A 23,414-nucleotide genomic window follows, 5' to 3' on the forward strand; every position below is an offset into this window, starting at 1 on the left:
AATGAAAACTTTCACCATCACAAGGGGCAGACAGAGAGCTTGCTCGGAGGCTTGCCCCTTGTGGACCCCAGCCCAGTTGGGACCCTAGAAGGCCCTGGAGCTCATTTCTGCTCCAGAAAGGTGCAGTCCCTCAGCTTCCTTTGCCGCCCCAGGTGCAGGAGGGCGTCTCAGCCAGGTCTGCGCAGGAGGACTTACAGACGTGGAACCCCAGAGCTTGCCAGGACAGCACCAACCTGATGGACCCCTCCCAGTCCTGGCCCTTCCATCCAAGCCCAGAAACTCAGACCTAGGCCTACGACAAAAGACCAGGAAGTCCCCCAGCATGGGTGGGGGCATTTGCTGTTTCCTCCAGGGAGGAAACAAGGGCTGCCCAAGGCCAGGTCCTGTGGAAGCACATCCTGCGCCCTGGGCTGCTGACCCAGGACAGGATAGGCCCCTGGTATTCGGGACCAACCTTGGGCAATGGGGAACACAGAGGGAAGGCTTGGCCTTCAAATCTGGGTCCAAAGCCCAGTATCCTGAAATACTAATTTTGGGTCCCTCTGTGCCTCAGTTTCCTCATCTGTTAAATGGGATGATAATAATACCTTCCACATAGGGTTCTGGTAAGGATTGCGTTAGCCTAGAGGGGTATCACATGGTGACCAAGAGCAGGGGTTCTGGAGCTGCCCTGCCTGGGTCCAAATCCCGGCTCCTGTGCTGCTAGCTGTGTAATCTCGGCATGTTACCCTCTCTGTCTGTGTTTCACCTGTAAAAATGGAGATAAAAGGGCTGCCATGAGGATTAAAGGAGCAAGCCCATGTACCCAGAACACTGTCTGGTATGTCCTAAGTGCTCACAAATGCCACCTATTGGTTATACTCCACGGAGATGGTACTTGGCACACAGAGGTGCCCAGTAAATGTGGGCTCCATCCTCTGGTCCCCGTGACTCTCACATCTTGTGTTTCCTATCCCCAAATCCAAACACCCAAGATTCCCTTTGATCTCCCACCAATAAAATCTTATTAGCTTGTTCACACTCAAGTGTAAATGATGGACGGCCATTTAATTTATACCAGAGGAGCATATGCACACCTTCAGCCAAAGGAGCAATGTGCTGATGGTGGACTCCAGGCCACAGGCCGGGCTGAGGGTAGGGAGCATTTGGGAGGGTAGCTCTCCCAGAGTCCTTCAGTGATAACCACCTCAGCAGGCCAGGTATCTCCAGGCTGGAAAGGGTATTGGGTTTAAGACCCAGCTCTGCTCCTGATTGCTGTGTGACTTTCAGCAACTCACTTGACCTGTCTGAATCTCAGCTTCCTCATCTGACTAATGGGATAACTTGTCTTCTGCCATCCTCAAGGGGCTGTCCAAAATTAAATGCATCTGAAAATGGTCTGCCTTTGTCTCTCAGGATTGTGGTTATTTGTCCACGTGTCCATCTGCTCTTCCCAGCCTGGACAGGGAGCAGGTGTTCAGTGAACGTGAGCTGAACTGCAGTGCACATCCTGATCTTGGGGCATAATCCCTCCCGTGCACCCAGTCACAGCCACGTTCGCATTCTCATCCATTCCCCACCATGCCCCACAGTGGCCTGGGGAAGCTTGGAATACCCCATTTAGCAGATGAATAAACTGAGACCTGGGGAAGTCAGGGCATTTACCTGAAGTGGTGGAGCTGGGAATCACCCACAAGCACTTGACTGCAAAATCCGTGCTGTCACGTGATTTCTGGATATCAGAGTTGGTGCTGGAAGGGGAGCAGTTTCCCTTCTCACAGGGACGTGGGACCAGCAGAAGGAGACAAAAATACAAGGACACCTGTTGGCTTCAGTCACAGGCTACATTAGCCTGAACTTTAGGTCATCGGATTCTCGTGACCTCTCTGCGTGGGAGGGGTTCTTATCCTACAGATGGCAAACTTCAGGCTCAGCGAAGTAAAGGCATTTGGCCAGTAAGCTGAAGAGGAGGACTTGAAGCCAGGGGTGTCTGACACTGATGGCTGTGCCTGTGACCATTACCATGCAGTGCCCTCACCCACACTCACACACACCCGGCTGGCTTGAGAGGCAGGGGGACAGAAGATCTGGGAGTGAAAGCTGCTGCACTGTGGGGATGTCACGGGAAGGTGGGCGCATGATCTTCCTAGAGGGCAGACCTGTCCACGGGGATGGGTGTATCCTCTGCAGGACAGGAGCTCCTGTCCCCGGAGGAATGCAAAAAGCCAGGGAGGTTGTAGTCAGCTCTGAAAGGGTAGTGGACTAGTGGCCACTCAGCACTGCTGCTGACCCCCGCCTGGGGGAGGCTTCTCACCCTCTTTCTGCTCCTCCTGTCCTCTTTGTCCCATCTCTTCCTCATCTCTGCCTGTGTCCCTTGTGTGACTTGGACAAGTTCCTTCACCTCTCTCCTAAATTCATAGCGTTTAACACCGTCCAAAGGGCCAAGGGCTCAGTAAGGACAATTATGGTCGTTTTTCTTTTCTCCCCTCCCTCCATCCTGGAGAGCCCTGAAGAAAAGGAGGCTGGACTCCCTGGGTTCTAAGTCTCCTCCTGCATAGCGAGCATCTCCTTCCTATCCTGTCCCATTCCTTCTTAGTCTCCAGAGAGGCAGGGAGAGCCGAACTCAACCCGGGGTCTGCTGGCGCGACCCGGGTGTGCCAACCCTCATCCCTTCGCCTCAGTATCGCATCCACGAAAGGGGCGAGCGCTCCCCGCGTCCCTTGGTGCCGTCTCTGGGTGTCCTCCGCAAAGGTGGCTGAGCTCCAAGAGGCGCAGGACGCTGGCCCTGCAGGAGGGCGTGTGCTGCCCCCGCCCATCCCGCGCTCGCGCCGGGGCACTGAGAACCCACGTGATTTCCCGGCAGAGGCAGCCGGCTCCCTGCACCCGTCGCCAGGCTGCTCTCCGCGCCTACTTTCAGTTTCGTGCTCAGCACGGCGCAGCCGGGAGCGCAGCCGGGAGCGCAGCCGGGAGCGCAGCCGGGAGCGCAGCCGGTGAGTGCCCACCACTTCGCGGGGCAGCGGGACCCGGCTGGGGCGAGCTGCGCAGGGAGGTTCGGGGTGCAGACGCCGCGCGGAGCGGGGAGGAGGGGATGCCAGAGGACTCTGGAGCTGGACGTACCATGGCCAGGTAGCCGACCTGATGGATGGTCGGGCCGACGGACGGCTGGACTGATGAACGGGTGGGCAGATGGGGCGCCGGTGGCGGGGGAGCGCTCAGCCTGCCACCCTGCAGAGTTTGGGGGATGAGTTTCGAGCCGCAGAGGAAAGCAAGTCTGGGTCACCCGGGTTGGGTTTCGGGACGCGGCTGCGTTCCCGCTCCTTCGCATTCCTCCCCACCTTCGCACCGCTCCTGTCACCTCCTGGAGCTTCAACTTCTAATTGTCTTTTAAAGAATTCAGAAGTCCCCGGCTCATTGCGTGGGACCTTTTAGCCTAAAAGAGCCTTTTATGATGGACAATTCCAAGCATGTGCAAAAGTAGAAGGAATAGGGGCTCCCTGGAGGCGCAGTGGTTAAGAATCCGCCTGCCAATGCAGGGGACACGGGTTCGAGCCCTGGTCGGGGAGGATCCCACATGCGGTGGAGCAACTAAGCCCGTGCGCCACAACTACTGAGCCTGTGCTCTAGAGCCCGTGCTCCGCAACAAGAGAAGCCACTGCAGTGAGAAGCCCACACACCGCAAAGAAGAGTAGCCCCCGCTCACCGCAACTAGAGAAAGCCCACGTGCAGCAACGAACGCAGACAAACTAAATAAATAAAAATAATAAATAGAAGGAATAGAATTAGGTTGAGCTGTACAAATATGTCAGTTTTGATATAACCAAGCCCCACGTAACCGCCACTTAGGCTTCAACAGTCATCACCCTAGACCAGCCCAGTTTCGTCCCTACCACACTTCATTTTGAAACAAATGGCAAACAGACACAGCAGCATCTCAACTGAACTTTCCCACAATGTACTAAAATAAGGAGTTTTTTAAAAGACATAACCACAATACCATCAGCATAACTTTAAACATTTTAACAGTAATTCCTTAATGTCAAATCTCCACAGACTATTCCTGATGAGCGTTTTAACCTCATAAGTAATAGGTGAATACATGGGTGCCCTTTTGTTTACATGGGTGTCGTTTTGCTACTTGCTTTTTATGTTTCCAAGTCGTTTTCAGCCATTTTCTCACCCAGGGGGCCAGGACCTGGAGTTTGCTGGGATGGCCATTTGGGGAGGTACAGGGAGGCCCCCCACCTTCAGCACCGTTTGCATCCATTTTATACGTTGGGGTTTTTATGTTTCCTTTTTAAGAGCTTGGGGGTTCTGCAGGCTTCAAAAGCAGTTTGAAAACCAGCACTTCCGAGCCTCCCAGACCTGGGGATGGCAGGAGGTAGGGTGTACCCAGGGTCAGTACATGGAGCCTCATCCCTCCAAATTGCTTTTCTTTCTAAGAAGCAGTAAGCTCGGAAAACACTAGGCTTGGTCTCTTACCAGAGAACAGAGCGGGGGTGAATCTGATGATTTCATGGTGCATGCAGGCCCCCCATCCAGCGTGCTTTCCTCAAAACTTACTGATAGCACCGGCTGGTCATTGATTATGCCCACCTGCCTCCCCTCCAAAGCACAGCACCAGGACTTCCTTGGTGGCACAGTGGTTAAGAATCCGCCTACCAATGCAGGGGACATGGGTTCGATCCCTGGTGCAGGAAGATCCCACATGCCACGGAGCAACTAAGCCTGTGTACCACAGCTACTGAGCCTGTGCTCCAGAGCCCATGCTCCGCAACAGGAGAAGCAGTCCACGCACCCCAATGAAGAGTAGCCCCCGCACTCCACAACTAGAGAAAGCCTGCGCAGCAACGAAGACCCAATGCAGCCAAAAACAGAAACAAAAACAAAAAAACAAAGAAAGCACAGCGCCAGCTAGATTGGAGCCTGGCATGGGAGGCAGAAGGACCAGGGCTCTCAGCACCTTGAATTTGCTTGGTGACCATGGACTATTTTCTCTCTCAGAACCTCGGTTTCTCATCTGTAAAATGGGGATGATAACATGTCCTTCAAGGTACCGCACCAGCATGAGGAGTGATGGGTCCTTGATGAAAGCAGACAAGCGGAAGGGAAAGTTCCTTGGAAGAGTTTCCCAATATGCTTAGCCTTATTCCTCCAGCAGATACAGAGATGCCTGGATGTTTGTAGGGCCATGTCAGTTTCCTTACACCCAAAACATATACCCACCTCCCTCTGAGAAAAATTCAGCCAAATTACTTAGTATGTCTTCCCCTGTCTGTTATGGATTGAATTGTGTCCCTGAAAAGGATAGGTAGAAGTCCTAACCCCTCTACCTCAGAATGTGGCTTTATTTCGAACAAAGGTCGTAGCAGATGTAATTAATTAAGATGAGGTCATACTATACTAGGTGGGTCCTTAATTCAGTATGAATGGTGTCCTTATAAGAGAGGAGGCCAGCATAGGAAAATCGAGACACACGGGGAGAAGACAGCCATGTGACACAGGCAGAGATTGGAATGAGGCATCTACAAATTAAGGAGGTCCAAGAACTGCCCAGAAACCACCAGAAGCTAAAAGAGGCATGGCAGGGCCCACCCCTAGAGGCTTCAGAGGGAGCATGGCCCTGCCCACACCTTGGTTTCAGGCTTCTGGCCTCCAGAACTGTGAGAGTATAAATTTCTTACATTTTAATCCACCGAGTTTGTGGTTCTTTGTAGCAAAGCTAGGAAACTAATTTGCCATCCCAGAATCTCTCCTCTGCTTTCCACAGAGTCCCACTAAGGATTAAGCACATTAAATACAGGTGCAAATGCTTTGTAAAAACTTTTTGGAGGCCTTCTAAGGATGTAAACTACGGGTTTTCTTTACTGGATCTATTTTTTGAGTGTTGCTGGTAGCCCAAAGTCTATCTTGGATGAAACTCAGTCTGCAAGGCAAACACCCAAATGATTTGAGAAGGAAACAAACAAAAAGTGAAAAATTGATCAGTCTGACGGTTAGTGCAGGCTGTCTGGGGAAGGGAAGGCTTTTGGTCCCTCAGACCACCCTGAAGATCATATCTCTGCCATCCACTGCCCTTAAAACCAGGAGGAAGTGGTGAGGCAGGCAAGCACTTGGTTATATGTGGGACTTGTTACCCATAAAATAAGCATGCTTATGTAACCTGTATACCATCTGGGGTTTCCTAGATCCTTGAGAGCTGGGTGAAATTGTCATGAACCCCCATTATGCTCCTTCGGGAGGCCCTAAGTATTCTCAAGCTCTCTGTGGATCTGGAAGGTGGAGATGAATGTCAGCGTAGTTCTTCTGGCCACGTCTGACCCCAGACTCTTCTGCTCTGCAGTCATCCTCTCTCACTAGTAGAGCAGGGCATGAAACCAGTAGGTTTTCTGGGGTGAAAAGATGGGAGACCTGGGGAGACCTGAGTACACTCGTTTACCCTGCCTGTTTCAACCCTGATTCTCCGTGATGGGACTCCTGCTACATCCTGTGAGTCACTCCAAAGTCTTTTGATAAATTCCCAGACACAGGAGTCTTTCCCAGAAAGGTATTTAGCAGCCCTTCCGGCTGGGATGCCTCTGACATTTGGCAAAGGAGAACCTCAATGAACTTGAGGGAACGTTGAGTTCACACTCAGGTGACCTCTATTCTGTTTGGTTTTCTTCCTTCCAGACTTTTTTCTATATGTGTATATTCCTGTCTTTTTTAGTGGACTCATAACATAAAAACCAAAGTGGAATTAACACTTTTTAAACTAAATAATGTGGAATTATGCATTAAAGGAAGATTAAATGCTATGATATCCTTTTTTAAATTGTTTAGTTTTTAGTAACTAGTACATTCATATAGTACAATAATATAAAACAAATAAAAAGGTATGTAATGAAAAGTAAGTCTCCCTCCCTCCCCAGTCTCCTGGCCACCTGATAACCCTTCCTGAAAACAACCAGTGTTATCAGGTTCTATGTCTCCTTCCAAAGGCAGTCCAGGTGGACACATGAAGTTACATTATATATATATATATATATATATATATATATATATATATATATACACACACACACACACACACACACACATATATATCCCCTTCTCACAAATGGTAGTATCCACTGTAGTGTTTTTTATCTTGTTTTTTTTAATTTAATGTAATTTGGAAATCTTTCCACATCAAAACAAATCTGCCTTTTTTCTTTTTCTTTTTAACAGCTACATAGTATTTCAGTGCATGGCATAATTGATATGAGTGTTGTTGGGCATTTAGGTTGTTTCTCATCTCTTGTTATTTCAATCAGTGCTGTAACAAATATCCTTGTTCAAGCATCGTTTTTGCCTACGTGAGAATAAATCTTTAGGGAAAACATCCAGGAGTGTGTTTGCAAGGTCAAGGGGAAAATACGCAGTTTGAACTTTGATAAGTCTGGCAAATTACCCTCCTTAAGTGTTGTACTAATTTTCACTCCCACCAACATGTATGAGGAGGCCAGCTTCCCACCCATTCCCCAACACGTTATCAGACTTCTCCATATTTGCAGATCTGCTAAACAAGTAATGGTGTCCTATTTTTTTTCATTTCTCTTATTATGAATGATTTGGGGCATCCTTTCAAATATTTAAGGCTCACTTATAGTTCCTTTTCCATAAACTGTTCATATCCTTTGCGTACTTTTCTACTGAGTTGGTCTTTTTCCTATCGAGCTGTAAAAGCACTTTACATATTAAGGAAATTAGCTCTTTGTAGTATGAGTATACTGTCATCTTAAGTGGCTGCATAGTTGTCCAAAGAATGGCTGAACCATAATCTTTGTTAAACATTCAACTGGATCTTGTTTTCTCCTACTACATATGGACTGTTTCCTCTGTTTCATATAAAAAAAACAAGAGGTGACATTTTAATTCTTTCCATAGCCCTTCCCAGAATTCCTCTCAGGGAAGGAAGTATTTCTGGAAAAATACCTTGATAGGATTGGGGTGGGTGGGGCCTGGGTGCAAAGAGGTCAGCAGGGACCAGGACATGGGGGGTGGGCAGGGCAGACTCGTGGCATGAAGCATGTGTATGGGCTGGGAGTGCAATATTTGCTCCTGAAAAGAAGGAAGGAGAGAGGAGAGAAGGGAGGATGAGGAGAGGGTGGGGAGAAGGTAGGCCACACAGGAAGAAGACCCCCAGAAACTTCTTGGGGGTAGGATAGCCAAAGGGCATTTTCGCTAGGGTGATGCCCCTACTTCCTGCGAGGTGGGTAACTGACAGCACAGACCCCAGCATGGGCTCCATTCTGCAATCATTAACCCGCTCAGCACACATTTGCTGAGTTTCTACATGCCAGGCCCTGCACTAGGTACTGGGCTACAGCTAGGGGTACGAGAGAGTCCCTGCCCCGGGGAGCTGATGTGCCAATAGAAACAGACAGTACACAAGTACACAAAGATGTGCGGTAGACATCAGGTAGTGGTGACTATGGTGCAGGAAGACAAGGCAAGCGAAGGTGCAGGCATGCTGGGGGCAGAGGGAGGATTGTGTTTGGAACAGAGAGGCCAGGCATGACCTTTTCTTAAGGGGCTCTTGGGACAATTGAGGGGAGTGAGGCAAGGAGTCGTGAACCATGATGGTGCCTGGAGTGGAGAAGGGAGGGAGGAGGGAAGGGAGGGAGGAGTTGTTAAACTCACAGTTGTTTAAGCCTCTTATGAGTGAATTTTTTACCTGTAATTTAACAAAAGGCTGGACCTGGATCAGGAGCCCTCTGTCCGAGGAGCTCTGCCTGTGGGGAGGCCGTAAGCTGCCCCAGGCCATGGTGTTTCAGGTGGCTGTCTGAGCCAGTTCATCTGTAGCAGGAAAGATGGGGTTGCCCAGGTTGACATCCAGCCTTGCGGTGAACATCCTGGTGACCAGAGCTCTGCTCGCCGTCTGGATGGTTTCCTTCAGCTCCACTCCCAATGTGGACTTCTAAAGCGATATACGGACTTTAGTTTTATTTTTAATTTTTTTATTGTGTTAAAATACACATAAAATTTCCTATCTTAACCATTTTTAAGTGTACTACAGTTCAGTGCTTTTAAGGACATTTACGTTTTTGTGAATCCATCACCACCGTCCATCCCCATGACTCTTTTCATCTTGTAAAACTGAAATCCTATGCCCATTACCCAGTAACTCCCCATTCTTCCCTCCCCCCAGCCCCTAGCAACCATCAAGCTACTATCTATCCCTATGGATTTGACTACTCTAAGTATCTCCTATAGGTGGAATCATACATTATTTGTCTTTGGGGGACTGGTTTATTTCACTTAGCTTAGATGTCCTCAAGATTCATCTATACTGCAGAATTTCCTTCCTTTGAAAGGCTGAATAATATTCCATTGTGTGTATAATCACATTTTGCTTATTCATTCACCCATCAATGGACACTGGGTTGCTTCCATGTTTTACCTATTATGATCAATGCTGCTATGAACATGGGTGTACAAATATCTCTTCCACAGCAGCTACACCATTTTACATTCCTACAAAAAGTGCACAAGGGTTCCAGTTTCTGCACATCCTCACCAACACTTTTTGTCTTCTGGTTTTTTGATAGTTGCCATCCTAATGGGTGCGAGGTGGTATCTCATAGTTTTGATTAGCATTTACCTAATGATTAGTGATGTTGAGCATCTTTTCATGTGCTTATTGGCCATTTGTATATCTTTGGAGAAATGTCTGTTCAAGTCCTTTTCCCATTTTTGAATTAGATTGTTTTGTTGTTGTTGAGTTTTAGGAGTTCTCTCTATATTCTGGATATTAATTCTTATCAGATATATGTTTTGCAAATATTTTTTCCCATTCTATGGGTTGCCTTTTTACTCTGTGGGTAGAGTCCTTTGATGTATGATTTTTAAAATTTTCATGAAGTCCAATTTTTCTGTTTATTCTTTTGATGTCTGTGCCTTTGGTGTCATCTCCAAGAAATCACTGCCAAACCCAGTGTCACAGCTTTCATCCTATGTTTGCTTCTAATAGTTTTATTATTTTAAGTCTTACGTTTAGGGCCTTGATCCATTTTTGGGTTTTTTTGTTTGTTTGTTTCAATTTTTTATTTATTTGTTTATTTTTGGCAGCGTTGGTTCTTCATTGCTGCACGTGGGCTTTCTCTAGTTGCAGTGAGCGGGCTTCTCATTGTGGTGTCTTCTCTTGTTGTGTAGCCCGCCTTCTCTAGGCGCGTGGGCTTCAGTCGTTGTGGCACTTGGGCTCAGTAGTTGTGGCTCGTGGGCTCTAGAACACAGGCTCAGTAGTTGTGGCACGTGGGCTTAGTTGCTCCGCAGCATGTGGGATCTTCCCAGACCAGGGATTGAACCCTTGTCCCCTGCATTGAAAGGCGGATTCTTAACCACTGTGCCACCAGGGAAGTCCCCCTTGATCCATTTTGATTTAGTTTTTTTATATGGTGTTAGGTAAGGGTCCAATCTCATTCCTTTGCATGTGGATATCCAGTTTTCCCAGTACCATTTGTTGAAAAGACTGTCCTTTCCCCATTGAATGGTCTTGGCATTCTTGTCAAAAATCATTTGACTATATATGTGAGGGTTTATTTCTGGGCTCCCTATTCTGTTCCATTGGTCTGTATGTCTGCCTTTATGCCAATACCACACTGTTCTGATTACTGTAGCAAGTTCTGAAATCAGGAAATGTGAGTCTTCCAGTTTGGGTTTTTTTTTTTTTTTCAGGATTGTTTTGACTATTTGGGGTCCCTTGAGATTCCATATGAATTGTAGGATGTGTTCTTTAATCTCTGCAAAAAAGAAGCCATTGGGATTTTGATAGGAATTGCATTGAATCTGTAGATCACTTTGGGTAACAGTGACTTTTTTTTTTAAGGAAAATACTTTTTTATTTTTAGTTTTAGTTTTTTAATATTTACTTATTTATTTGGTTGCTCCAGGTCTTAGTTGCAGCTCGCCAGCTCCTTAGTTGCAGTATGCGGACTCCTTAGTTGTGGCATATGAGCTCTCAGTTGTGGCATGCATGTGGGATCTAGTTCCCTGACCAGGGATTGAACCTGGGCCCCCTGCATTGGGAGCACGGAGTCTTAACCACTGCGCCACCAGGGAAGTCCCAATATTGATATTTTAACAATAGTGAGTCTTCCAATCCATAAACATGGGATGTGTTTCCGTTTATTTATGTCTTATTTAATTTCTTTCAGCAACATTTTGTAGTTACATTGTACAGATCTTTCACCTCCTTGGCTAAGTTAACTTCTAAGTATTTTATTCTTTTTGATGCTATTATAAATGGAATTGTTTTGGTTATTTCCTTTTCAGATTGTTATCTTTCATATTTAGAAAAACAACTGATTTGTGTTGACTTTGTATCCTGCTGCCTTGCTAGTTCTAACAGGTTTTTTGTGGAGTCTTTAGGGTTTTCTACATAGAAGATCCTGTCATCTGCAAACAGATTATTTTACTTCTTTATTTGCAATTTGAATGTCTTTTATTTCTTTTTCTTGCCTAATTGATCTGGCTAGAACTGCCAGTTGTGTGTTGAATAGAAGTGGTGAAAGCAGGCATCCTTGCCTTTTCCTGATCTTAAAGCAAAAGCTTTGTCTTTCAACATTGAGTATGATGTTTGCTGTGGGTTTTTCATATATGACTTTTATTATGTGGAGTAGTTTCCTTCTATTCCTGGTCTGTTGAATTTGTTTTATCATAAAAGGGTGTATAATTTTGTCACATGGTTTTTTCTGCATCAATTGAAATGATTGTTTGGTTTTTTCCCCTTCATTTTGATTTTGTTTTTTGTTTTGTTTTGTTTTGTTTTTTGCGGTACGCAGGCCTCTCATTGTTGTGGCCTCTCCCCTTGTGGAGCACAGGCTCCGGATGCGCAGGCTCAGCGGCCATGGCTCACGGGCCCAGCCGCTTAGCGGCATGTGGGATCTTCCCGGACCAGGGCACGAACCCGTGTCACCCTGCATCAGCAGGCGGACTCTCAACCACTGTGCCACCAGGGAAGCCCTCCCTTCATTTTGTTGATGTGGCATATTACATTGATCAATTTTCATATGTTGAACCATCCTTGCATTAAATCTCATTTGGTCATGGTGTATAATCTTTTTAATTTGATGTGCTGAATTTGGTTTGCTAGTATTTTGTTGGGGATATTTGCATCATTGTTCATAAGGGATATTAGCCTCAAGTTTTCTTGTAGTGTCTTTGTCTGGCTTTGCTATCAGGGCAGTGCTGTCCTCCTAGAATGAGTTAGGAAGTGTTCTTCCTCTTCAGTTTTTAGGAAGACTTTTGGGGAAAGTTTGAGAAGGATTGGTATTAGTTCTTTTCTAACTTTCTGGTAGAATTCACCAGTGAAGCCGTCAGCTCCAAGACTTTTCTTTGTTGGGAGATTTGTTTTATTGCTGATATACCTCCTGACTAGTTATAGGTCTATTCAGATTTTCTACTTCTTTGTGATTTAATGTTGGAAGGTTTTGTGTTCCTAGGAATTTGTCCATTTCATCTAGGTTATCCAGTTTGTTGACATACAGTTGTTCATAGTATTCTCTTACAATTCTCTTTATTTCTTTAGAATTGGTAGTGATGTCCCCACTTTCTGATGTCCCCACTTTCTGATTTTGGTAATTTGAGGATTCAAATCCACAGATGCAGAACCCACAGATACAGAGAGCGAACTGTACAGTGTAAAGGGCTCTCCTTTGCCTGGGTCCCCCAGGTTCCCTCCCCAGACACAATCCTGTCACCAGTTACTTGTGTAACCCTAGAGTTGGTCTCTATGTATGCAAATACACACAGCACATTTAAAACATACATGTGCCATAGCTTTTAAAAGTTGAATTCACTTACTAGTATACTTTGGAGCTTTTTTCACTTAGCATGTTTTTGCTGTTCACCCATGTTGCAGTAATGTATTGTTACTTTGTTCCTTTTTATTGCTAAATAATATTCTATTGTATAGATAGATATACCATATTTTGCTTATTCATTTGTGAGTTTTTGGACATTTGGACTGTTTTCACTTTTTAGCTATTAGGGATGATAAACATTTGTGTACATGTTTTCATGTGGATATATATTTTCATTTCTCTTGGATATAAACCTAGGAGTAGAAAATTGCTGGATTATAACTCTCTGTTTAACATTTTAAGGAATTGCCAAACTTTCAAAGTGGCTGTACCATTTTGCATTCTCACCAGCAGTATGTAAGAGTTCCTGTTTCTCCACATCCTCATCAACACTTGTATTATCTTCTCTTTCATTACAGACATTCAATGGGGATGTGAAATGGTATCTGGTTGTGGTTTTAATTTGCCCATACAGAAAAATTTAATTTAATTATGTAACTAAAAAATAATTCTTAAAAAAAAAGGAAATCCCCTGGCGATCCAGTGGTTAGGACTCCACGCTCTCACTGCCAAGGGCCCAGGTTCAGTCCCTGGTCAGGGAACTAAGATCCCACAAGGGGTGCAGCACAGCCAATAACAATAACAATAACAATAATAATAATAATTCTCTCCCTTTAAAAGACTTGTATTACTATGTGTTTTTTATATAGTTCATTTCCATACAATGTTGTGGTAGTTTCAGGTGTACAGCAAAGTGATTCAGTTACACATACATATATATACATATATATATTCTTTTTTTAATAATCTCTTCCATTATACCATTATAGGTTATATATGTGCTGTGTTTTGTTTGTTTGTTTGTTTTTGGCTACATTGGATCTTCGTTACTGCGCGCGGGCTTTCTCTAGTTGTGTCAAGTGGGGGCTACTCTTCATTGTGGTGAGCGGACTTTTTATTGTGGTGGCTTCTCGTTGTGGAGCACAGGCTATAGGCACACAGGCTTCAGTAGTTGCCGCACACGGGCTCAGTAGTTGTGGCATGCGGGCCCTAGAGTGTGCGGGCTTCAGTAGTTGCGGCGCATGGGCTCAGTAGTTGTGGTGCGTGGGCTCTAGGGCACACGGGCTCAGTAGTTGTGGCACATGGGCTTAGTTGCTCCACAGCATGTGGGATCTTCCCGGACCATGGCTCGAACCCGTGTCCCCTGCATTGGCAGGTGGATTCTTTTTTTTTTTTGTACAGTATTTTTTTATAAATTTTTTTAATTTATTATTTTTAGCTGTGTTGGGTCTTCGTTGCTGCCTGCAGGCTTTCTCTAGTTGCGGCAAGCAGAGGCTACTCTTTGTTGCAGTGCATGGGCTTCTCATTGCGGTGGCTTCTCTTGTTGCAGAGCATGGGCTCTAGGCGCCAGCGTCAGTAGTTGTGGCACGAGAGCTCAGTAGTTGTGCCTCGTGGGCTCTAGAGCGCAGGCTCAGTAGTTGTGGTGCACAGGCTTAGTTGCTCTGCGGCATGTGGGATTTTCCCGGACCAGGGCTCAAACCCATGTCCCCTGCAGTGGCAGGTGGATTCTTAACCACTGCGCCACCAGGGAAGCACCTGGTACCATAATGTTTTAATGACAGTTACTTTATAAAATGCCTTTGTTTGGAAGCCTCTCCATTATTGCCTGTCTCTCCCAATGAATAGTCTTTGATATAATTGCCTTCGTTTTTTTTCTCTTTATCTAATTCTAATTCAAAATGTTTATTATGAAATAGTTAAGGCATACAAACACTTGTCATATCTGCCATTTTTTGTCTAAAAGACCATTATTATAATTTTACCAAGTCCTCAGAAGTATCCTACTGTAATATATTTAAGGCATTGCCTTAAATATGTCTATTAACTTAGAGGGTTTTTTCCTTCCACTTTCTGTAGTCACAGGCAGGCTTGTCTTAGTCTGTTATAGCGGTTCTGGCCATCATAACAGAATACCATAGACTGGGTGGCTTACACAACACACATTTATTTCTCACAGTTCTGGAGGCTGGGAAGTCCAAGATCAAGGTGCCAGCAGATCCGGTGCCCAGTGAGGATGCTCTTTCTGATTTGCAGATGGCTGCCTCCTCCCTTTATCCTCCTCACATGGCAGTGAGCAGAGAGAGGAAGCACATCTCCCCTGCCTTTTCTTATAAGGGCACTAAACCCATCATGAGGGCTGCATCCTCATGACCTAATTACCTCCCAAAGGCTCCATCTCCAAATACCGTCACACTGCAGATTTAAGCTTCGTCATATAAGTCTGGGGGGAACACAAATATCCAGTCCATAGCAAGGCTTTATTTCAATTTGCTCATGCTTCTCTCCATTTCTTCTGTTAGAATATGACAGATTTCTTTTTTAAAAAACCATTATTACCTCAGTAGCTCTTCAGCAGGCTGTGGTTTTTTTCCCCTTGTTTCCAACTACAGTACTTATCTCTGTTATATTAGAATATGCTCTCCTTTTTAAAAATTCATTTTATGAAGTATAGTTGATTTACAATGTTGTGTTAATTTCTGCTATGTGGCAAAGGGATTCAGTTATACACACACACACACACACACACATACACACACACACACACACACACACATACACACACACACACACACATAGTCTTTTTCCTATACTTTTCCATTATGGCTTATTATAGGATATTGAATATAGTTCCCTGTGCTCTACAGTAGGACCTTGTTGTTTATCCACTCTATACGTAATAGTTTGCATCTGCTAATCCCAAACTCCTGGTTCATCCCTCCCCCACCGCCCCTCCCCCTTGACAACCACAAGTCTGTTCTCTGTGAGTCTGTTTTGTAGATAAGTTCATTTGAGGCATATTTTAGATTCCACATATAAGTGATATCATATGGTATTTGTCTTCCTCTTTCAGACCTACTTCACTTAGTATGATAATCTCTAGTTCCATTCATGTTGCTGCAAATGGCACCGTTTCATTCTCTTTTATGGCTGTGTAGTATTCCATTGTGTGTGTGTGTGTGTGTGTATACATATATATACGTGTGTGTGTGTGTATATATATATATATATATATATATATATATATATATACCACATCTTCCTTATCCATTCATCTGTTGATGGACATTTACGTTGCTTCCATGTCTTGGCTATTGTGAATAGTGCTGCTATGAACATAGGGGTGCATGTATCTTTTCGAATTATAGTTTCGTCTGGGTATATGCCTAGGAGTGGGATTGCCAGATCATATGGCAACTCTATTTTTAGTTTTTTGAGGAACCTCCATACTGTTCTCCATAGTGGCTGCACCAGTTCACAGCAGTGTAGGCGGGTTCCCTTTTCCCCACACCCTCTCCAGCATTCATAGACTTTTTAATGCCGGCCGTGCTGACCGATGTGAGGTGGTACCTCATTGTAGTTTTGATTTGCATTTCTCTAATAATTAACAATGTTGAGCATCTTTTCATGTGCCTATTGGCCATCTGTGTATCTTATTTGGAGAAATGTCTATTTAGGTCTTCTGCCCATTTTTTTATTGGGTTTTTCATTTTTTTGTTATTGAGTTGTATGAGTTATTTGTATATTTTGGAAATTAAGCCCTTGTCCGTCACATTATTTGCAAATATTTTCTCCCAGTCCGTAGGTTGTCTTTTCGTTTTGTTTATGGTTTCCTTTGCAGTACAAAAGCTTGTACGTTTGATTAGGTCCCTTTGCTTTTATTTCTATTGCCTTGGGAGACTGACCTAAGAACACTGGTACGATTTATGTCAGAGAGTGTTTTGCCTATGTTTTCTTCTAAGAGTTTTATGGTGTCATGTCTTATATTTAAGTCTTTAAGCCATTGAGTTTATTGTTGTGTATGGTGTGAGGGTGTGTTCTAACTTCATTGATTTACATGCAGCTGTCCAACTTTCCCAGCACCACTTGCTGAAGAGACCGTCTTTTCCCCATTGTATATTCTTACCTCCTTGGTCAAAGATTAATTGACCACAGGTGTTTGGGTTTATTTCTGGGCTCTCTGTAGAATGTGCCCTCTTGATGTGGATTCATCTAAAGTCTGGAACTTTGTTGTTACATTCCTCATACTTCGGAGATAATCAGTGCACACTACTCTGATCTTTTGCCTTTCTTCCATTCTTCCGTGTACTTTTTAGCCATCTTTTTTCTTTTCTATTCCTTATTGTTAGACAAGATCTCTAAAGCTATATTACGTAGGCATTTGTGCCAGAGCATCATTTTATTTTATTTTTTATTGAGATATAGTTGATGTACAATATTATGTAAGTTACATGTGTACAACATAATGACTCACAATTTTTAAAGGTTATACTCCATTTATAGTTATTATAAAATATCAGAGGGCTTCCCTGGTGGCGCAGTGGTTGAGAGTCCGCCTGCCAATGCAGGGGACACGGGTTCGTGCCCCGGTCCGGGAAGATCCCACATGCCACGGAGCGGCTGGGCCCGTGAGCCATGGCCACTGAGCCTGCGCGTCTGGAGCCTGTGCTCCACAGCGGGAGAGGCCACAACAGTGAGAGGCCCGCATACCGCAAAAAAAAAAAAAATATATATATATATATATATATATATATATATATCAGAGCATCATTTTATTGTCCTCTTGGTGAGATAGTGATCGATGCCTCTGGGTTTTCTCATTAAGAAGAATGTTTGCTCTTGATTATTTAAAAACTTCATGATGTATTAAGAGAGAAGACTGCACATTCTAACCTCTCTGGAGTTTTATTAGGAAAGGAAGCTGACGTCTGTGGTGAGGATTATTCCGTTTTCATCCAATAAATTAGCTGAACTAAGTCTGATGAATTTGAGGGGCCTGCAGTGACGTCACAAGTCACTGTAAGGGGAACATTCAAGTTGGAAGAGGAAGAGGGGCATCCTCTGGGCCAGATACGGCGGGAGGTGACACCAGGGAGGGCTGGGCTTTGAATGGTCCAGGGACAAAAAGAATCTTGGTTGGGGAAGGAGATCTGTACCTGAGACGAGGAGGCTGTTTCTGGGTCTCTGTCCTCAGTCGCGTCAGGGTTGGGTGTCAGTGCCTTCTTTACAGAATTCCTCTTGGAACGTGGAATAATGATGGGGAGAGTGCACTGTCTCCTCTCTCTTAGGGGCCTGTCCTATGGAAAGAACCTGAAAATCCAGCTCAGGGACTTGGCCCAGGAGCCCATGAGACCCTCTCTGTGGACATCCAAGAACATCTATGATGAACCAGGAAGCCAGGTAGGTGATCATTCCCCTTTGCCTCCTCTCTTTCCCCCCCATCCACTCCTTCATCCCCCACCCTCCTACTGCTAAGACTGCTCCCTACTGCTCCCTGGACTGCCCCCAATATAGCAAAGTTACCCTTAGTCACCCTTCAGCATGAGAGTGAGAATCATCAGACACAGAACGTCAGCAAGGACCTGCGTCAGCATCTACCCTTTTCATGGATGGTGTGACCAAGGCCCTGACAGAGAAGAGATCTGCTCATGTTCAGAGTGTATCGGGGCTTCCCTGGTGGCTCAGTGGTTGAGAGTCCGCCTGCCGATGCAGGGGACACTGGTTCGTGCTCCGGTCCGGGAGGATCCCACATGCCGCGGAGCGGCTGGGCCCATGAGCCATGGCCGCTGAGCCTGCGCGTCCGGAGCCTGTGCTCTGCCGTGGGAGAGGCCACAGCAGTGAGAGGCCCACGTACCGCAAAAAAAAAAAAAAAAAAAAAAAAATAGTGTATCAGTTTAGATAAGCTAGTGTATGCTGCAGTAACAAACAACCTCCAAAGTCCCCATGGCTTTGACAACAAAAGTTATTTCCTGGTCTCAGTTCTTGTCTAATATGAATCGATTGGGGCCTCTAGTCCACATTATCCTCTTTCCCGGACCCAGGCTAAAGGAACAGCCGAGATCTGGAATACTGCTGGCCACTGTGTTAGAGGAAAAGAGAGAACAAGGTGAACTTCTGCACAGACATGACGTGGGTCATTCTTTAGCGTATTTCATTGCCAAAGCAAGTTTCGTGGCCATACCCAGTTTCAAAGGGGCAGGGAGATGCAATCCAACCAAAGGCCTAGAAAGAGAGTATCTGTGAACAGCCCTAATTCTGTGAACAGAGAATTAGTTACAGAGCTGGGACCGGCACACCCATCTCCTAACTCTGGGGCTGAGGCTCTTTCTACTATGAACCTCTGTCTCCAAGGCTATTTCCCACAGACTTTCACAATGACCAGTAATAATATAATGTGCTTTTTCTTCCAGGGATGGTTATTTTTAAAGAGCTTAAGGTGTTACCTCCAGGGGATAGAGCACTCATGGTGGAAACAATGGCATCATGTTAGACTGTCTAGAGGGGAAATTTGAGTTTGAAGGACTTTCCCAGAAATTATACCATCCAGGCACTCCTCACTTCCGCCTGGCACCTTGCTGCCCTGGATGATTTCTTTATGGGCCATATGATTTTGGACATTATAGCCCAGAAAAGAAACTGTGCCCTAGGCCATGTTCACATCCTTGTGCCAAGATCACACAAAGGGCAGGGATTAGCCCTTGTCTGGTGCCACCTAGGGATCTCAAGCCTTGGAAATTTACTGGCCTGAGAGGTAAGAAATCTCAGTTCTGAGCCTGGCTCTGCCATGAACTTGTATGATGACCTTGGGCATGTCCTTTACCCTTCCTTGGCTTAGTCTTTCCATCTCTTCAGTGGGGATGGTGATTCCTGCCCATGCCGTAGATGTGAGCATGTTTCATGAATTCTAAAGCCCTGTGCCTGAGCAAGGAGTTGTTGCTATTAGTTTAGTTGGGGAAGGGTGACCAGAGGGGCTGGGGACATGTGCCCAGTAGGCCTCTGCCGAGGGTCAAGGGAGAAGCTGGGGTCTGAACCCCAGGACACATGGTCTTTGCCCCAGCCTCTGGGAGTTGGTATGGCTGGCCCCTGGGCAGGCCTCCTACCTTTTTCAGAGTTAGAAGTGGAGTCTCTGGAGTTGTGATAATTAGATGAGACACATAAAGCACGTAAAACAGTGCCTAACACATAGTAAGTGCTTTCTGAGTGTTTGCCTCTATTATTAAGGAAATAGTACCAGAAAGTACATTTGGAAATGTTATAGTATATTCCACTGTATTATGGATAACCAGTTAGTTAATCTCCCACTGTTGGATATTTAGGTTGCTTCCAATTTTTTTTTTTTAATTTTTTTTTTTTTGCGGTACGTGGGCCTCTCATTGTTGTGGCCTCTCCCGTTGCGGAGCACAGGCTCCGGACGCGCAGGATCAGCGGCCATGGCGCACGAGCCCAGCCGCTCCGCGGCATGTGGGATCTTCCCGGACCGGGGCACAAACCCATGTTCCCTGCACCGGCAGGCGGACTCTCAACCACTGCACCACCAGGGAAGCCCTTTTATTTATTTATTTATGTTTGCTTCCAATTTTTGTCTATTAAAAATAATCCTGCAGTGCACAGCTTTGTAACTAAAAATTCTGTGTACCTCCATGATTGTTTCCTAAGGCTAGAGTGTTAGAAACGGAATTGCTGAATCAAAGGGCCTACAGACTTTTTAGGCTTTCACTACATGTGTCCCTTGCCTTATATTAGTACTCCTACCAGCAGGTTGTTTGAGAGTTCCAGTTTAGAAGGGGAGAATTTGCTTAGAGAGAGAGAGGAGATGGTCTGTATTAGCTAGGATTATATTTTGCTGTGGATAGCAGAAAGGCCCAAGCAACAGGGGTTTACACAGAATAGAAATGTATTTCCTTGTCATGTAATAGAAATTCAAAGTCAGAGAGTCCAGGACAGGAAAGCTTTACCCTCCATCTTCCTCAGTACTGGCTTTTACCTCATAATCCAACATGGCTGCCCAAGTTTCAGTCATCACATCGGCATTTCACCCAACAGGAAGAAGCAAAGAATGATATACAACATTTCCGCCTACATCCCATTGGCCCAAATTTAATTACATGGATACATCTAACTACAAGGGAGGCTGAGAAATATAGTCTATTCCAGATGACCAGGGAATATTCAGGGGTTCTAGTACTAAGGAAGAAGGGAAGAACAGATTTTGGGGGACAGCTAGTTGTCTCTGCCATGAGCTTAGCTCACACAGAGAGCAGCACAAATGGGTCCATGGAAACAAGAATGAGTTAAAGCATCGTCAGGGCATTATCCACGGGGGATGAACTAGACCATTCCAGAGCCAATACATAGGCACAGATTAATTTTGCAAAGGATGCAGAAGAAGGAGATTAATTTCTGGGACCAAGCTCTGGGCAATGGCATTGAGACTCTGCGGAGAGGCCACTTCTTTGTCTTCTGTGTCTGTCTCTTCTCTTCCCCTCAGATGTAGGGGGTGGTTTGTGACTGCCCCTCTTGGCTTCCCCCCAGCTGAGTTGTCCCCCAGCTCACCTGCCTACCTGGTCCCTGCAGGGCCGGGCTGCTCACGGACCCCGTCAGCCTCCAGCTGGGCACCGAGAACCTGTGCGGATGTCTCGTGAGGCTGCTCAGCAAAGACCCAGAATGGCTGAGTGCCAAGGTGAAGTTCTTCCTCCCCAGCATGGACCTGGGCTCCGGGGACCAGTCCCCAGACCCCACACAGAGGGTCATGCAACAACTCAGCAAACTGCACACCCAGGGTCAGAGCACCTGGCAGGAGTTCATCCACTGCGTGTGCATGGAGCTGGACGTACCACTGGAGCTGGAGGTGCCGTTGCTGAGCATTTGGGGCCACAGAGACGGTAAGAGTGGCTGTGAGAAGTGCAACGCCGCCAGCTAGCCCCAGGGCGTGGGGAGCCAGAGAGGCCCAGGCGAGGCCGGGACCTGTCTGACTCAGAGACAGCATGGCCAAACCAGGAACAAAATTCCATGTTTCTGCGTACCTCCCGGAGCAAATGCCCTAACACCACCAAATCTGCTGGGGACCTGGAAGACTCCTCCTTCCACCTTGTACCACCCCAGTTGCCCAGAAAGGCAGGATGCACAGAGAGAAAGGACCAGGTGACTTCTTCCTGCCAGGAAATTCCAAATAGCCTGTAACACCCAAGAGGTTTCTTTTCGCAATGCAGTCAGAAAGTCAGAGAGAGCCCTCTGACTACTGCTTCCGCGCAGGCTGACTGAACTCTGTTCTGTCCAGTGAACGTTTCTTGGGCTCTTTCTATTTACACAGCACCGTGGGGAAGCACAGAACATTGAGGGGTGACGGTGTTCTTGGAGAGAAAGTGAGAACTTACTCAAGAACTCTACAAGGCAGAGTGCAGGGCAGGCGGGCAGGCACAGTGTACACACGTGTGGATACACACGTACGTGCATGCGCACAAGCAGGCATAAACGTGTGTGCATGCACACGCATACCTGTATGTGCACAAACCTTTAGATATGCACACGTGTCTGCCCCCAGCTGCCTTCAAGGCTCACCACCAGCTGTGCCCTCCACAGATCACTGAGTGTAGATTTCTCCTTTGCTGGGAACCCACCCTGAGGGACGAGCCCCGAGCCAGACATGGGGCCAGAGCTGGTCCCAGGGCATCCTAGCACGTGCCCATAGCATATTATCTCCTCCCCTCTTCCAGGCTCCCCCAGGCAGCTGGACGTTGGCGAGGAAAGCCGACCAGACTCTCAGCTCCACCCTGGTAAGGCCCGGGGCTGGGGAGTGGGAGTGGGGGTGAGCACACGAAGTCCTCACCTCAAACCCAGAGCAGGCTGGTGGTGGCTGGTCACAGCCGTTTCCCATAAAGCAGCCTCCTCATCCTTGGACCCATCTGCACGCTTCCCAGGTCCCTCACCACGACTCCCAGCCTCACCCGCACCCCCTCTCTGCCCCTCAAGGCTTTGGCCTGTCCTGATACATGTTCCCAGGGGTCTAACCTGGAGCCTCCTGGGAGAGTCTGAAGTTGTCAGCCCTTGACCACTGCCAGAATCCCCTCCCTGGTTTCACTAGGGGAAGCCTGTTCTCACTTCCCTGTCCCCAAGCCTCAGGGCCTCATGCTCCAGCCCACAGACTGAGGCCCCTCACCATTCAGACACCTGCAGGCCTGACACTAACCCACAGACTGCCGTCCACACCCAGGGAGCCTCTGACTGATTTTCTGATGGAGCGCAGCGAGGTCAGCGATCAGATGGTCTGCCTCACTGATTCATAGGCCACACTCTATTCAGAATCTTTCTTCTGTTTTTCTTTTTACTGTGGTAAATTACATGGAATCAAATTTTCCATCATGACTACTTTTGAGTGTACAGTTCAGTGTATTAAATACACTCACATCGTCGTGCCACCACCACCATCCATCTCCATAATTCTTTTCATCTTGTAAAGCAAACTCTACCCATTAAACAATAACTCTTCATTCATCCCTCCCCCAGCCCCTGGTAACCACCATTTACTTTCTCTCTCCATGACTTTAGCTACTCTGAGTACGTTGTATAAGTGGAATCGTACAGTATTTGTCCTTTTCGACGGGCTTATTTCGCTTAGCATAATGTCCTCAAGGTTCATCCATGTTGTAGCAGGTGTCAGAACTGCCTTCCTTTTTAAGGCTAATATTCCACTGTATGTGTAAATCACATTTTGCTTATCCATTCATCCTTCGGTGGACTCTTGGGTTGTTTCCATATTTTAGCTATTGTGAATAATGC

The 23,414-nt window shown here is 46.2% G+C and overlaps 1 protein-coding gene across 1 annotated transcript in view; it reads left to right on the forward strand.

The window, feature by feature from the left end:
• NLRC5 (NLR family CARD domain containing 5) overlaps nt 1-23,414 on the forward strand; it is a 100,822-nt gene that overhangs the window by 13,475 nt on the left and 63,933 nt on the right. The window contains exons 6-8 of the mRNA XM_007466822.1: nt 2,731-2,969; nt 21,213-21,520; nt 22,352-22,411. Coding sequence (XP_007466884.1) covers nt 2,731-2,969; nt 21,213-21,520; nt 22,352-22,411 — 607 coding nt within the window. The remainder of the gene's footprint in view (nt 1-2,730; nt 2,970-21,212; nt 21,521-22,351; nt 22,412-23,414) is intronic.

Source organism: Lipotes vexillifer, unplaced genomic scaffold (genome assembly GCF_000442215.2).
Source record: "Lipotes vexillifer unplaced genomic scaffold, Lipotes_vexillifer_v1.1 scaffold130, whole genome shotgun sequence".
NCBI lineage: Eukaryota > Metazoa > Chordata > Mammalia > Artiodactyla > Lipotidae > Lipotes > Lipotes vexillifer.